Raw genomic sequence first — 15,621 nt, forward strand, 5'->3', positions numbered from 1 at the left:
ACTAGTTCAGTAAATATATTACAAATGCTATGTTGTTCTACATATTCTATAACTAGAGTTGAATAGTATAGATTTATTTTTTATTTTCTTCATTTCTCCCAACTTATTTGATATTTAACTTTCAGTAATTGGTGATTTTTTTAATGGAATGAAATGGAAATGATAGCAATTCAGATTTATACTTTGTAGAGAATTATTTTTAAAATCTAGCTTATGTATTCCCTTAGATCTGCTACAGATTGACTCTGGCTGCCCTCAAAAGCTGTGTGACCTCGAAAAGAATATATAACTCTTCTAAGTTATTATGTGAACAGAATTGTGCTGGGTGGTTTTCTGTTATTTTTTTTGTCATATCCATCCCAGAGGAAACTGCTCATCCTAATCACACAGATGAGGAACATATGGCTCAGAGAAGTTCAGGAACTTGCCTGAGGTCCAGGTGCACTGACTGTAGAGCTAGGTTTCAACCCTGGGCACCTGTCTACAGTGACTTTCCACAGACCCCATAACTTGCTTTTTGAAATCTAACATTCTAAAAATCCTTTACTTTTTCACCTCTCAATATCAAATACCCCATTCTTAGAGGAGCTGAGGAAAGCCTGCACCTGACTAGAAATTAACCCTGATACAGAAATCATCCTTTGGGAAACCTTGAGGCCATTTGTATTCCTCACGCTCCACCCTGACCAGGTCACAAATAGCCTTTGAAATCTAAATTGATATAGGAAACAGAGCTGTGTCCCCATTTAACCAAGTGATCGAGACATTTAATTGTGTGCCCATAAGAGTGAGGCAAAAACTAATCAAGATGGTCATTTGAAAGCGTTAAGAGTAACCCATTTAGTCAGAACATGATTTCAGTCATGTTATTTATGCTTCATTGTATTATGGTCTCCTTAACCATTTATATTTGCAAAGCATTTTATGATTCTTATTGTTTGTAACAAAACCTCAGTCACAGAGAATGCTGTCCCACCTTTTACAAATAAACTGAGTTACAAGTGCTTAAGAAATTTATCATTTATCTATGAGGCAAGAAGGCTATAGAACATTAGTGGCTCTGTAATCAGGCCTGCTGCTTAGATGGGTCAATGAGAAGTCAAGTCACCTTTTCCACCACGGCATTTGCAAGTCTATTCATTACTCATCCATTTATCAACCACCACTCATGTGTCAGGCAGTCTGCAAAGACACTGTTAAAGAGTGGTTGAAGTCCATGTCTGTGTGACTTCATCTCTTCCCAACACCCCTTTCCTAGACCTAGGTTCTAAGCTCTAAAACTGATGAGCTAAATCCGTCTGGACAAGTCACTTAAGCTCTCTGAACTTCAGACAGCTATTTTACCAAAATGCTGCGTGGGCCAAATGATAATTGACCTGACACAAAATAGACCTTCAGTAAGTGTAAAGTTCAATCTTCCTCCTGGCCAAAATTGCCTATTTCAGAACTCACTTCTCTTTTCCCTCTAATCCTCTTTTTGTATGTGAGAATTTAGTAACAGATTTTAAAAAGAGAGAGGAGAGAGGAGAGAGGAATTTCAGGGTCTTTTCATAGTCTATGGCATTATGAATCACCCTGAAAGGTAAGAAGCTCTTATGTTTATGTTCTATTGTTTACCTTACGGCAACTTATGCCATTTTCTCCCTCAATTCTGTAGCTGTGGAGTTATTTAGAATATCCTTTTAAAAAACAAAACCATATAAAAGTAATGAATATTTATTTTTGCCAATAAGCTTTTCATCTCATATTAAACCATTCTTATTTTTTATAGGGTCCTGTTGTCATGTTTTTAACAATTTGGGTTCTGAATTTTTAAGACAAAGTACAGGATGAGAGTCTACCAAGACATTACTTTTTCAAATGTGTCAAAAAGTCACCTGGGTAGAGTATGAAAACAGATTTTTAGGTTTCACCCCGGGTCTGCCTAGTCAGAAGCCCAGCAATCTGTGGTACTAACATGTAGTACGATTGTTTCTTATGAACTGGCCAGGTTGGAGAACATTGCATTAGGAGATAGGAACTCTGCAGGTGTGAATGTGATAGAGGCATTGCATTTGTGCCGCAGAGTATTTTGTCGAGCTTTTTTCTATAATGTATAGGATGGGACAAAACAAAAGATTCTTGGTAATATATTGCTGCTTCTTTGACCTAATTAGTAAGGACCATTTTTAAAATCTAAATACATATAAGTTCAATCCCAGAAAGAATATTGGCACTGTTCATTTTTACATTATCAGGCTTTATTACTATTTACCTGGAAATCTGACTTCTCTGATATACTTTTAATTTATTTTATTTCTTTCTTTATTTTTGAGATGGAGTCTCGCTCTGTCACCCAGGCTGGAGTGCAGTGGGATGATCTTGGCTCACTGCAATCTCTACCTCCCGGGTTCTAGTGATTCTCCTGCCTCAGCCTCCCGATAGCTGGGATTACAGGCACCCACCGACACACCTTGCTAATTTTTGTATTTTTAGTAGAGACAGGGTTTCACCATGTTGGCCACACTGGTCTTGAACTCCTGATCTCAGGTGATCCACCCACCACAGCCTTCCAAAATGCTGGGATTACAGGCATGAGCCACTGTACCCGGCCTCTGATATACTTTTAAAATACGTAATACAAAACTTCCAGAAGGAGTTTTATATTCTCATGAAAGTTAAACTCATTTTGTGTAAATGTTCATTAAGTAAACAGTAATTTGAGTTATAAACACATAGACATAATAGATTTCACTGTGGATTAAAAAGTAGGAAGATTAGAACCACTTTTTCACATGCATTTTTTTTTTAATAAAAATAAAACTAGGCCAGGCACAGTGGCTCACACCTGTAATCCAAATACTTTGAGAGGTTGAGGCAGAGGATTGCTTGAGGCCAGGAGTTCAAGACCAGCCTGGGCAATATAGCAAGGGCCAGTCTCTACAAAAAAAGTTTAGAAATTAGCAGGGCGTGGTGATGTACATCTGTAGTGTCAGCTACTCAGGAGGCTGAAGTGGGAGGATTGCTTGAGCCCAGAAGTTCAAGGCTGAAATGAGCTATGATCATACCACTGCATTCCAGCCAAAGTGACAAAGTGAAACCTCATATCTAATAAATAAAATAATAAATCTAAAAGAACAAACAATAACCAGTCTCTACTAGTACGTATATTTTATAGCAAGACTTAAAGAACTGTACAGTTGTTTGATATGAAAAGTGTCTGAGTCTCATTGATTCCCAGTTGATTTCTTCAGTAGATGCTTGTTTAGCACCTGCTGTGTGCCGGGTCTCAATATCAAACATCATTTAATTTAATATAGTTTAACTATGGCTACCTTGCTCTTTATGAAAAGAACACCTAATTTTTAGAACAACTGATAATTTTATTAGACTCATAGGCCTTAGGGGAAGGTACTTATGATGCCGAGCAATGCGGCCACAGTCCAGGTGTGAGAGTTAGCTGAGTGTGGAGGGTCCTTGCCCCCTTCCCCCTTGGAGCCTCTCTCCAGCTGTCTGGGGATTTAGTTCTCTCTTTTCTAGCACTGAGCTAAGGATATTTTGTTTTGTATTTCACTTTCCTTTTTTAAAAGCAAGAAACAGGGAAAAAACAGGTTTGAGTTGAATGTGTTAACACATTAAAATGTTATCTAATGTTTTATTTATATATAATATTTATTAATGCTAATCCTATTAATAGTCAGGTAATAAATTTTCAGATCCTAAGAATTCTGTAGTGACATTACTGATGGCTTTACCTCCTCCTTTTGCCTTTTCACACTTACCTACTGTCTATGTCATTTATTTTTTTGACTTAGGCAATATCCTAGAATTTCATAGCCTAGCCGCCAACTGCAGCCCTTGAAGGAAGATTATGCCTTTCTTTACAAAACAATATTTAAGTAATACTTTTTGTATATTTTTGTATTTTTCTTGGCTTTCATTCTTAGGGGAAAAAAACTTATAAATATCTTAAGCACACAAACAGGATGAAACCTGGTTATAAGAAACCAGAGAGGGCTGGGCGTGGTTTTCACAGCTCATGCCTGTAATCCCAGAACTTTGGGAGGCTGAGGCAGGCACATCACTTGAGCTCAGGAGTTCAATACCAGTTTGGCCAACATTGTGAAACCCCATCTCTACTAAAAATACAAAAATTAGCTGGGCATGGTAGCGCACGGCTGTAATCCCAGCTACTTGGGAGGCTGAGACAGGAGAACTGCTTGAATCCAGGAGGTGAAAATTGTAGTGAGCAGAGATCATACCACTGCGCTCTATCCTAAGCAACAGAGTGAGTGAGACCCTGTCTAAAAAAAAAAAAAAACCAAAAAGTAGAATACTGTTTCTCCATTTCTTCATGTAGACACCTGGAAATCTGAGTGTTGAAGAAGGCAGTGCATGTGATTCTATTTAAGGAATAGTACATGGAGACACTAAATGTCCCCCTTGCCTACAGCAATGCCTGAAATTCCCACATTAGTTGTGTCTTTGAGTTGGGGCTTATCTTCAAAATACTGTTAAAATGTACATTGAAGGTCAATAACCATGCAAGTTTTAATAGTGTCAAAAGAATTGCTAAAAGCTTTGAAAAAAAATGGACACAACACAGAGGGTCCCTGAGCTGCTGGGAAATTATAAAATATGTCAGAAGTTGGATGTGGAGGGTACTGATCAGCTTCTCCTGGGAGCTTCCCTGTTTATATAGTTAGAAATCTGAGCATTTCCACTTACAACTTGTCTGCTGCATCTGAAATGTACATATTCACTTTATATTTGGGGTGGCTTTAATACCTTATCAAAGGTGACAGAGTATAGCTTAAGTGTGGTCAGCCTGCCTCTATTACGCAAAGTGGCAATTCTTCTCAATTCAGTGCTATCATCGTTTTCAGGGGTGTTATAGCTGTTTCTTTCTACTTTTAATCCTCACAAATGTGTGCACATATACCCAGAACTCTCTCACACACAAAAATAGCTAAGAAGTGTACAGTACTGCCAGTTCCCCAAAAGATGCCTCAGTTCCTCTGGTGGGTCTAGACTGATCTCAAGTAAATTTCATACTCACAGGATACACAGCTTGTTATAAGCAGAATTAGGAAATCTGCCCCATTTGAAGGATGTAATTTCATGATCATGTCTTCTTAAATTGCTAGCACCATAAGGAGTCCTGAGCCATTTTGAAGGAGAACATAATGCCATCTTTGTGGCTGAAGTGAAAAAATATCTGTTTAGCTGATGATGAAAACAGATAATCAGAACTTTCTCAGTTGCAGCATGAGTTATGAACTTGAGGAATTCACTCTCTTAAGCCAAATCATGGAGAGGGAAATATATTTGCTTTCTGTGGAAAAGGTTTATCTCCTTTCAGTTACATGGAATAGGTGAAAACTCCCCCAGAATATTCTCCTAAGCAAACTGTTTGATTCTTTCCTATTTTTCTGTAGGAAAACTTTCTTTTTAAAAATTCTGGCAGGGCGCAGTGGCTCACGCCTGTAATCCCAGCACTTTGGGAGGCCAAGGCAGCCGGATTGCCTGAGGTCAGGAGCTCGAGACCAGCCTGGCCAACATGGTGAAACTCCGTCTCTACTAAAAATACAAAAATTAGCTGGGCGTGGTGGCACGCGCCTGTAATCACAGCTACTTGGGAGGCTGAGACAGAAGAACTGCTTGAGCCCAGGAGGCGGAGGTTGCAGTGAGCTGAGATCATGCCCCTGCACTCCAGCCTGGCCAACAGAGTGAGACTCCGTTTCAAAACAAAACAAAACAAAATTATTTGTTTCTTTTCTTTTCCTACACTAGGATTTCAGTGTTTAGGTTTACAGAGAAGAAGATACTTGAGGAGGCAAAAAGGAGTAAAATTGCAGTTCCTTTTTTTTCTAATAGTTACCTTTTTTAATTAAAGAAGAAAATAGTTCTATAGTCATTGTTCCATTTGGGAAATCAATGTTTGATAATAAAAGTTCTGTTGGTGGCTCATTTTTTAAATCTGGGTTGAACCCTGTTTCTCTCCTAGTTGATAATTTGATTCTCCCATCTCAGAGTTTAGTGGTTGATCTGTAAAATGAAAAGATGTATTGATCCAATTACCTAATCATTCCTTTTGTCATTCTACAAGTTTCTATTTGAAATAAGCCATAATCTCAGCCTCACATATCTGATAAAGGAGGCAGAAATGTTAATAGTGAAGGGGCAGGGGGACATGTGCAGTATGTATCTGAGGTCTGAAAAGAGGCCTATAGGAATAATGAACAACAAAACAACCCCCCATCCCCCAAAGTTTGGGAATTTTTCCTTTATTTTGTTAATAGGTAAAACAAGCACAGCTATATCAACCCAAAGGTAATACTCCTTGTTTCCTACCCTCTTCTCATCTTCCCTCCCCAATTCCATTTCCTGTTCCTCTGAGGTAACAATTGCTAACAGCCTAGAATGTTTCTTCTACATATTTCTTATAAAAATATACAAACGTAGCCTGGTGCAGTGGCTCACTCCTCTAATCCCAGCACTTTGGGAGGTTGAGGTGGGCAGATCACGACGTCAAGAGATCGAGACCATCCTGGCCAACATGGTGAAACCCCGTCTCTACTAAAAGTACGAAAGTTAGCTGGGCATGGTGGTGCACGCTTGTAGTCCCAGCTACTCGGGAGGCTGAGGCAGGAGAATCGCTTGAACCCGGGAGGCAGAGCTTGCAATGAGTCGAGATTGTGCCACTGCACTCCAGCCTAGCAATAGAGCGAGACTCTGTCTCAAAAAAAAAAAAGTGCAGATTACATTTTCCCCTATAAAGGATCATCCTGTGCACATTGCTGTGCATCTTGCTCAGGTGTACAGCAATTTCCACAGGTTATACAGGGCATTTGCTGTTTGCCTGGCTCCCTCCCTTCCTCCCTCCCTCCCTCCCTCCCTCCCTCCAGTCTACCCTCTAGTGTCACATCTCAAATCATCCTGTTCAAATGAGAACCTCTCCTCCCACCCCCACCCTCCCGGGTCACATTCTAGTCCCTCACTTTGATTTATTTTTTCTTCATATTTGTTTAGTGATGTATCTACCCCTCTTTATCCCCTATTAGAATAAAATTTCCATGTGAGAGTGACTTTAATTTCCTCTCTACCCTATCCCCAGTGACTAGATCAGTGCTCTACATGGTGGTCCCTCAGTAAAAACTTGATAAATGAATGAATTGGAATCATTCTGTTTACTAACTGCAGGAATGTCTAGGATATGGGTAAACTGTTACTTATGTAACCATTCCCTTATTCATAGAGATGCAAGTTCTTTCAAGCTTTAGTCTTTATAAGCAATGCTGCTGGGTGCTGTGGCTCATGCCTGTAAGCCCAACACTTTGGGGGGCCAAGGTTGGGGGGATCACCTGAGGTCAGGAGTTTGAGACCAGGCTGGGCAAATGGTGAAACCCTGTCTCTACTAAAAATACAAAAATTAGCTGGGCTTGGTGGTGTGTGCCTGTAATCCCAGCTATTTGGGAGGCCGAGGCAGGAGAATCATTAGAACTGGAAGGCAGAGGTTGCAATGAGCCGAGATCGTGCCATTGCACTCGTGGGCGACACAGCGAGATCTGTCTCAAAAAAAGGGGGAAAAAAAAAAAGATGTCAGTAAATGGTATTGCTGGGTCCAGGGTAGGTGCATTTTCAATTTGAATAGATGATGCCCAGTTACACTGTTAAAAGATTATTGCCATTCATACCCACTTGCAATAATGAAAGCACTTGTTTCCCTTAATTTTTCTCTGATAACAACAAGATGTGATTAGTGTTTAATTTTAGCTAATCCAAGAAATGGGTGTGGAGGGAGATAATATCTCATTCTAATTGGCATTTCCATGTAAATTATCTGGTTTGAACATTGTAATATGTTTTATTGACCATTTTTCAGCTTCTGTGAATTGTCTGTTTATAATATTTTGCTGTCGTCTATTGACTTATCTGCCATCCTATTATTAATACATTTGGTATTGAGCGTATTAATCTTTTACTTGTCAGGTGTGGCTATTTTTCCAGTCTACTTTTTTGCTTTTCAAGTTTACTCTTTTTGCCATGGAAATCTTTACATTTTTATGTAGTCAAATATTTTACCTTTTATATTATGCTTTTAGGCTTCTGGGTTTCCAGTTTTGTATAGGAAAGTTTCCCCTAACTAAAGCTAAACCGTATTTTCCTGAATTTTTTGGTAATATTTTAATTTTTTTTTTGGAAATGGAGTCTCACTCTGTCGCCCAGGATGGAGTAAGTGGCGTGATCTCGGCTCACTGTAACCTTCGCCTCCCAGGTTCAAGTAATTCTCCTGTCTCAGCACCCCAAGTAGCTACGATTACAGGGGCATGCCACCACACCCAGCTAAATTTTGTACTTTTTAGTAGAGATGGGATTTCACCATGTTGGCCAGGCTGGTCTTGAACTCCTGACCTCGTAATCCGCCTTGGCCTCCCAAAGTGCTGGGATTACAGGTGTGAGCCACCATGCCTGGCCAGATTTTAATTTTTAAAAATAGTTGTCTCCTAAGCAAATGGAATTTTTTATTTATGTACAATAAGATGTGATTTAGCTTTGTTTTTCCAAATAGATTTCCTATTATGTAAATATCATATTTTAAATAAATCATCTTTCTCTCACTTATTTGAAATTTAAATATATGACCTTGATTTAAATATAACTTAAATACATAATACATATATAAAAGTATATATGGATTTATATATATTCAGTATACATATTTAAACTTGAATCTATTTCTTGATTCTCTATTATTGTCCCCCAACCTATTTGTCTATTCCTATGTATAATTCTTATATTTCTATATGTGTGTGTTTAACTGTTTAATTATGGTACTTCTGAATAAATCTTAATATCATATAAGATAAATTCTCCATCACAAACCTTTTTCAAAATACTCTTGCTAATCTCAAACACTTATTATGCCATAAAAATTTTTAATCATTTATTCCAGTGAAGCCCACCAGAATTATGCATAAAATTTGGCTTTGAAACACACACACACACACAAACACACACCTGGATGGACTGGAGTGAGAGAGGTGAGTTGGTTGGGAGGTGGTCTTAGCAATTAGGCAAACTAAAACAGGGCCTGAACGCCTGGGTGACAGGAGGGTGAGCCACTTCCAAAAGAGAATCAGCTGGACTTGGACTTTGACCGTTTGTTAAGGAAGTTGAGTCAGTCATAACTATTAGAGCGAAGGAATGAGCAGATTGTAAACCCTTCCTAGAGTTAGGACTATAGAGGAAAGTAGTTTTGGAGGTAGACAGGAGGGAAGAAGATGTATCCATTTGTGGACAGGTTGAGTTCCATGCATGAGAGCCATCAGTGGGCACAAAGAAATTGGTGATGATGATGCTAAACATTTGGATAACTAAAATATTTGAAAGAGGTTTTTAAATGAAGTTCTGGAGCTCTCAGGCATACTTAAGTTCTTACTTACTTGTGAGGCCTCACTTTTTTTTCTTTTTCCTAACTCATTTCTACTTTTGGCAGCTTGGGGGCAAATTATTGTAAATTCCCACTCTTGTTCTTGAAAACTGGGAATTTATCCACAGGTGGCAAAATGTCGGTTCTTGAAAATGTTTGTTCCCACTCCGTAAAAATATTTTCTACAAATAGTTATATTAATAGTTTTATAATATTTTTGCAAAACCCAATATTTTATGGTTACTACCATTTTCTCTTTATCATAAAAACTGTTTAGGCTATGGAGTATAAATGATTTTGACTATTAAAATTATGTATCGGCCGGGCCCAGTGGCTCATGCCTGTAATCCCAGCACTTTGGGAGGTCGAGGCAGGCAGATCACGGGAGGTCGGGAGTTCGAGGCCATCCTGGCCAACATGGAGAAACCCTGTCTCTACTGAAAATACAAAATTAGCTGGGCATGGAGGTGCATGCCTGTAATCCCAGCTACTCGGGAGGCTGAGGCAGGAGAATCGCTTGAACCCAGAAGGCTGAGGTTGTGGTGAGCCAAGATCACGCCATTGCACTTCAGCCTGGGTAACAAGAGTGAAACTCCATCTCAAAAAAAAAGATATATCATTTTGACTTAAGGTATGTTGTAGATATGCTTATTCTCATGGCATTTTCTTTCATTTGTCTTTTCAGAACTTGATAGCCCAGAAGAGTTAGGGAAAAAGCGTATCTGCAGGATTATCACGAAAGATTTCCCCCAGTATTTTGCAGTGGTTTCCCGGATTAAGCAGGAAAGCAACCAGATTGGTCCTGAAGGTGGAATTCTGAGCAGCACCACAGTGCCCCTTGTTCAAGCATCTTTCCCAGAGGGTGCCCTAACTAAAAGAATTCGAGTGGGCCTCCAGGTAATGTTCACAAAAAGTTGTTTCCCTCAGTATGCACAGAGAGCATGTGAGTGCATGTTTTGCTCTGGAAACAGTTATTCTGACTCATCCTAATGATACTGCAAATTAGGCTATTTGGGGAATCATTTACCTATTTCAGATAAAAAGCATCAAGTATAAAGTTAGCTTACTGGCTTGTTATATAAGGTACATATTTTAGGGTTGTTCTGTTTAAAAGTCTCAGTTGGTTTTTGATGAAAAATAATTTTTTCAATCATAGGTTATTGGTCTCAGTATGTGGAACAAGATACCAAGCCATGGTTTATGATATGCCACATCATAAAAATCAGTTATAGTGAAGGCTGCAAACTTCAGTGTTTTGATTTGATTGAAGTAAATCATAAATACTGGGTTTTATCCAAACCAGTTGGAACTTGATTTGGTTTGGAAAGCTGACTGGAAATCTTGGATCAAAAGATTTTTCTTATATTTATTTCAGCTAGACTTTAGTTCTTTTTTTCCTTATTGAATAAGGAAAATGAACTAAAGTAACTTAATTGATGTTATTAATATTGTAATTAATAGTTTAACTGAAGGTTCATGTTCTTCTTGTGAGGCTGGACTCTCCTGCCCAATGGAGTTACTGGGTTTTGTTTGTTTGTTTGTTTTGAGCCAAGCACACTTAAGTCCTGAGATGACCTTTAATAAGTACTTAGCGCTAACGAGACTACCTTACATTTCAGGGGTATGAAGCTCCCTTCACCTGCCTCCCAAACAGAAAAGAAACCAAATGGTAAAAGAGAGGCTTAGTAGACTAGAATTGAAATCTTTTGAAATTTTGAATGCATTTTGTTATTAACTCTGAAAGCCTCAGTTTTTATGTGGGTATGAGTTGCCTTTATGAGGTTTTACTGAATGTCCTGCATAGGTTTAAAATATATTGGACTCAGCATTTATTGCCCTTTAATCTGGACTAGACTAAGAAACTTCTATGCCATGAGACTGGATCCCCTCTCTTTCCTGCAAGCAGTGCTATTTGTGTTCTACTGGGGAAATACTCAGACTGACCAGTTCCTGTCATAGTGTTTGGTTTTGTTTATTCATGCTTTCCTAAAATAGTAAGAAAGGTTAAAAAAGACATGGTTTTTTTTTTTTTTTTTTTTTTTTTGGTTGTCTGTTTTTGTTTTTTTCCTTCTCACTTAAAAAGTAAACTTCCTGATTGGCAAAAAAAAAAAAAAAAAAAGTCACTTTCATTTAAAGTCCTTTCTCTGTCTCTAGGCCCAGCCTGTTCCAGATGAAATTGTGAAAAAGATCCTTGGAAACAAAGCAACATTTAGCCCAATTGTCACTGTGGAACCAAGAAGAAGGAAATTCCATAAACCAATCACAATGACCATTCCGGTGCCCCCGCCCTCAGGAGAAGGTGTATCCAATGGATACAAAGGGGACACTACACCCAATCTGCGTCTTCTCTGTAGCATTACAGGTTTGGTTAAGTCACTGCTGTACTTCCTATTGATTGAGTCACAAAGATTCTGTACAAAGACATAAAACCTTTGAAATATCCATGCCAACATTATAAGAGAAAATAAAAGAACAAAACATTTTACTTGTCCATCACCTCATCTCTGGTTTCCCAAGGATCATTTCTTGGGAAGATCCTGGTCAAGATCCTGGTCTCATGACTCATTTAAAATTTAGTGATAGCATCTTTCCTGCTATTAAGGTTAGCATTAGTAGAAGTATCATTGAACCTACTGGAGCATCTAGGTAATTTCTAGATTCAATCTAGGTAATTTCTTGGTGACCTAGACAGAGGTAATGGACTTAGCAACATATTTTAAACTACAAGGAAATTGGGTGGACTTTGGGAAAAGGACATGTCCCACAGAGCACTAGTAATAGGAAAATGTTGAGTACGTGGTTATTCTCACCTACTGTACTCACTCACCAGTGTAATCCGAGAGTTTAAACATTCAGGGCTCAGAAGAACACATTTTGTGATAAGCACCTGGAATCTAGAGCTCAATTCATCCTTTGATTATCCTAATCCAATTTTTAACTGCAATTCCAAGATTATTAAAGATAGGTTTTGTTTTTGATCTTCTTTTGTTCTCCGAGGAGTAATTTTAATGGCTGATGCCCCTTTTTACCCTCGGTAATTAATTGTACAGAATGCCATGTACAGAATGAGCTGTTTCTTAACTTTGGTAGTTCTTACCTTTTTAAAGAGTAAGAGGCTGGGCACGGTGGCTCACGCCTGTAATCCCAGCACTTTGGGAAGCCAAGGCGGGCAGATCACCTGAGGTCAGGAGTTGGAGACCAGCCTGGCCAACATGATGAAACCCCATCTCTACTAAAAATACAAAACTTAGCTGGGCGTGGTGGCAGGCGCCTGTAATCCCAGCTACTGGGGAGACTGAGGCAGGAGAATCGCTTGAACCCTGGAGGCGGAGGTTGCAGTGAGCCGAGATCGCACCATTGCACTCCAGTCTTGGCAACAAGAGCAAGACTCTGTCTCAAAAAAAAAAAAAAAAAAAAAAAAGAGTAAGAGACTTAATTATCCATCTGAAACAACAAATCTTTGCACTTACAAATTGCATTTATAAAATATACTTATAAATTATGGCTGCCCCAAGTTTAAGCCATTCATTAGTGCCCAGACAAAAAACAAGGATTTTTTTTTTTAATTTAATATCATCTTATAAGGAAATCACAATAAGCCTGGTAAAAGTATAAAAGGAGAGTAGAGAGGAAAACTACCTTTAGTACACACTATTAAACTGAAGGTGTTGAAGTTTTGCCAGTTTGTGGCTATGCAGAAAGAAGAACAGGATATGATGAAAATTTTACAAGGAGGATCTCCCATGATAAAGTCAACATGTCTGCTGTTGTTCTCTCAGGGGGCACTTCGCCTGCTCAGTGGGAAGACATCACAGGAACAACTCCTTTGACGTTTATAAAAGATTGTGTCTCCTTTACAACCAATGTTTCAGCCAGGTATGGAAATAAAGGATTCCAAAAAGCAGTAAGAAATTAGTTTTTATTACCTTTTGGAAAGTAAAAATTGTTGTGTTAAATACTAAAAAAAAATTGTTGTGAGAAAAAAAATCCTTAGTATTTGCTTATCAAAATTATCCTCAAATAACAAACAGAGGGTTTCTGTGTTTGATACATGGAAAAAACATCTTTGCTATTTAAATGAACAAGTTAATAACGTTTTGGGTTAGTTCCTTTACATATTCTGATTTTTTAAATTGTGAGTCTTTTTAAGATTTGGCTTTTAAATAGCCACATTTTCATACTTCTGTCTTTTGTTTTGCTCAGATTTTGGCTTGCAGACTGCCATCAAGTTTTAGAAACTGTGGGGTTAGCCACGCAACTGTACAGAGAATTGATATGTGTTCCATATATGGCCAAGTTTGTTGTTTTTGCCAAAATGAATGATCCTGTAGAATCTTCCTTGCGATGTTTCTGCATGACAGATGACAAAGTGGACAAAACTTTAGAGCAACAGGAGAATTTTGAGGAGGTCGCAAGAAGCAAAGATATTGAGGTACCTTGTTCACAAAAACAAGTTCATTTCATTACATACTCCAGATATGAGGTTTTATTTTGTGGCCTTAATAAGCACTCACTATAAAATACCAAGTGCATTATTGATTTTACTTTTACTTTAAAAAATTTGATATAGATTAATACTCAAATTTTTTTATCTTTTTTTATTTTTATTTTTATTTTGAGACGGAGCCTTGCTCTGTTGCCGAGGCTGGAGTGCAGTGGCGCGGTCTCAGCTTACTGCAACCTCCGCCTCCCGGGTTCAAACAATTCTCCTGCCTCAGCCTCCCAAGTAGCTGGGATTACAGGCGCCTGCCACCATGCCCAGCTAATTTTGTGTATTTTCAGTAGAGATGGGGTTTCACCATGTTAGCCAGGCTGGTCTCAAACTCCTGACCTCGTGATCTACCCACCTCAGCCTCCCAAAGCGCTGGCATTACATGAGTCACCACGCCCAGCCAATACTCAAATTATTTTAAGTGTCTTTGGGGCTGTCTTAGCTGGTTAAAACATAGTACTAATGAATTTAAGTTATGGTCTCCATTTTCTTGTGGCCACTTGAGTTACCTACTTTTCAGAATCACTGTTTATACACATTACTATGATTTTCCTTTTTCAAACCCAGTGAGCATGTAAGTATCTAACAAACAGTCCCAAAAAAAAAAAAAAAAGCTTTCAAAATCTGTACGAATAAGTGATTGATGTCAGGCACATTCTTAAATATTTTTAAAGTTGCCAGAATAAAAATAGATGTATAATTCTGTTCTGTATATGTCCATGATATGGATTCCAATTACAGTTGGTGAATTGTAAGCACACAACGTTATTTTTATTGCAAATAGCACCACAGAAGTAACTGCCTAATAGAGACATGTGTGACATAGTAACATGTCAGTCTTTTAATGTTATGTGACATAAAATCTCAAAATATTTTAAACTCAGATTAACATTAAATTGTTTATTTCTTTTACTCTAAAAGGTTCTGGAAGGAAAACCTATTTATGTTGATTGTTATGGAAATTTGGCCCCACTTACCAAAGGAGGACAGCAACTTGTTTTTAACTTTTATTCTTTCAAAGAAAATAGGCTGCCATTTTCCATCAAGGTAAATCATCTTTAACAGAGAATCTGTGAATTATGGGGAAAAAATACTCTTAGAGAATAAAAATAAAAGGTTTTCATGATTTATTTAATTTGAAATATCTCATCAAATCTGAACTCATAAGGTCAGATTTTGTTCTGGTTCTACCAGAGTATACTTTCAAGCCAGTAAAGCTTTATAATTGGTAAAAAGGATCTTTATATTTCAAAGAGTTTAATAACATTTATGTTTAAGCAAACATTTGTAAAACCAAACAATCTAGAGTAATACAATGTATTATTTCTGGTTAATGTTCGGTAATCAAATAATGGATGAAATGCAAATACAGTATTCAAGTTCCATTTTCATTTCTGGTGGAGCCCAGGGACATTCTAGAGGGATCACCTTCTCTCTCCAAGAACAGAAGGAGATAGGAAAATTGTTTTGTCATTATTATTTGCTGTTACTGTTGCAAAAGCTGGAGCTTTCAGAAAAAAAAAAAACTGTTAGAAGGAAAATGCACGTAACTCAGACTGTACTATGAATCGTCAGGATTAGATCATCAGACACAACAATCCTGTGTTTAGGAATCGGGCATCTAACTCTTGTTGAGTTCAGATGTGACCACCCCAGTTGCTGCATAATCGTAATCATCATCCTTTTCCCTTTACCTTTCCTGCCTCTCATAGGGCTT

General features: G+C 38.1%; 1 protein-coding gene across 7 annotated transcripts in view; it reads left to right on the forward strand.

The window, feature by feature from the left end:
- ANK3 (ankyrin 3) overlaps positions 1 to 15,621 on the forward strand; it is a 699,134-nt gene that overhangs the window by 629,278 nt on the left and 54,235 nt on the right. For all 7 annotated transcript variants that reach the window (XM_054436350.2, XM_063669954.1, XM_054436348.2 and 4 more), the window contains 5 exons: positions 10,098 to 10,309; positions 11,567 to 11,774; positions 13,192 to 13,288; positions 13,616 to 13,844; positions 14,826 to 14,951. In XM_054436350.2, the coding sequence (XP_054292325.1) occupies positions 10,098 to 10,309; positions 11,567 to 11,774; positions 13,192 to 13,288; positions 13,616 to 13,844; positions 14,826 to 14,951 (872 nt within the window). The remainder of the gene's footprint in view (positions 1 to 10,097; positions 10,310 to 11,566; positions 11,775 to 13,191; positions 13,289 to 13,615; positions 13,845 to 14,825; positions 14,952 to 15,621) is intronic.

Source organism: Pongo pygmaeus, chromosome 8 (assembly GCF_028885625.2).
Source record: "Pongo pygmaeus isolate AG05252 chromosome 8, NHGRI_mPonPyg2-v2.0_pri, whole genome shotgun sequence".
In the NCBI taxonomy this organism is placed as follows: Eukaryota; Metazoa; Chordata; class Mammalia; order Primates; family Hominidae; genus Pongo; species Pongo pygmaeus.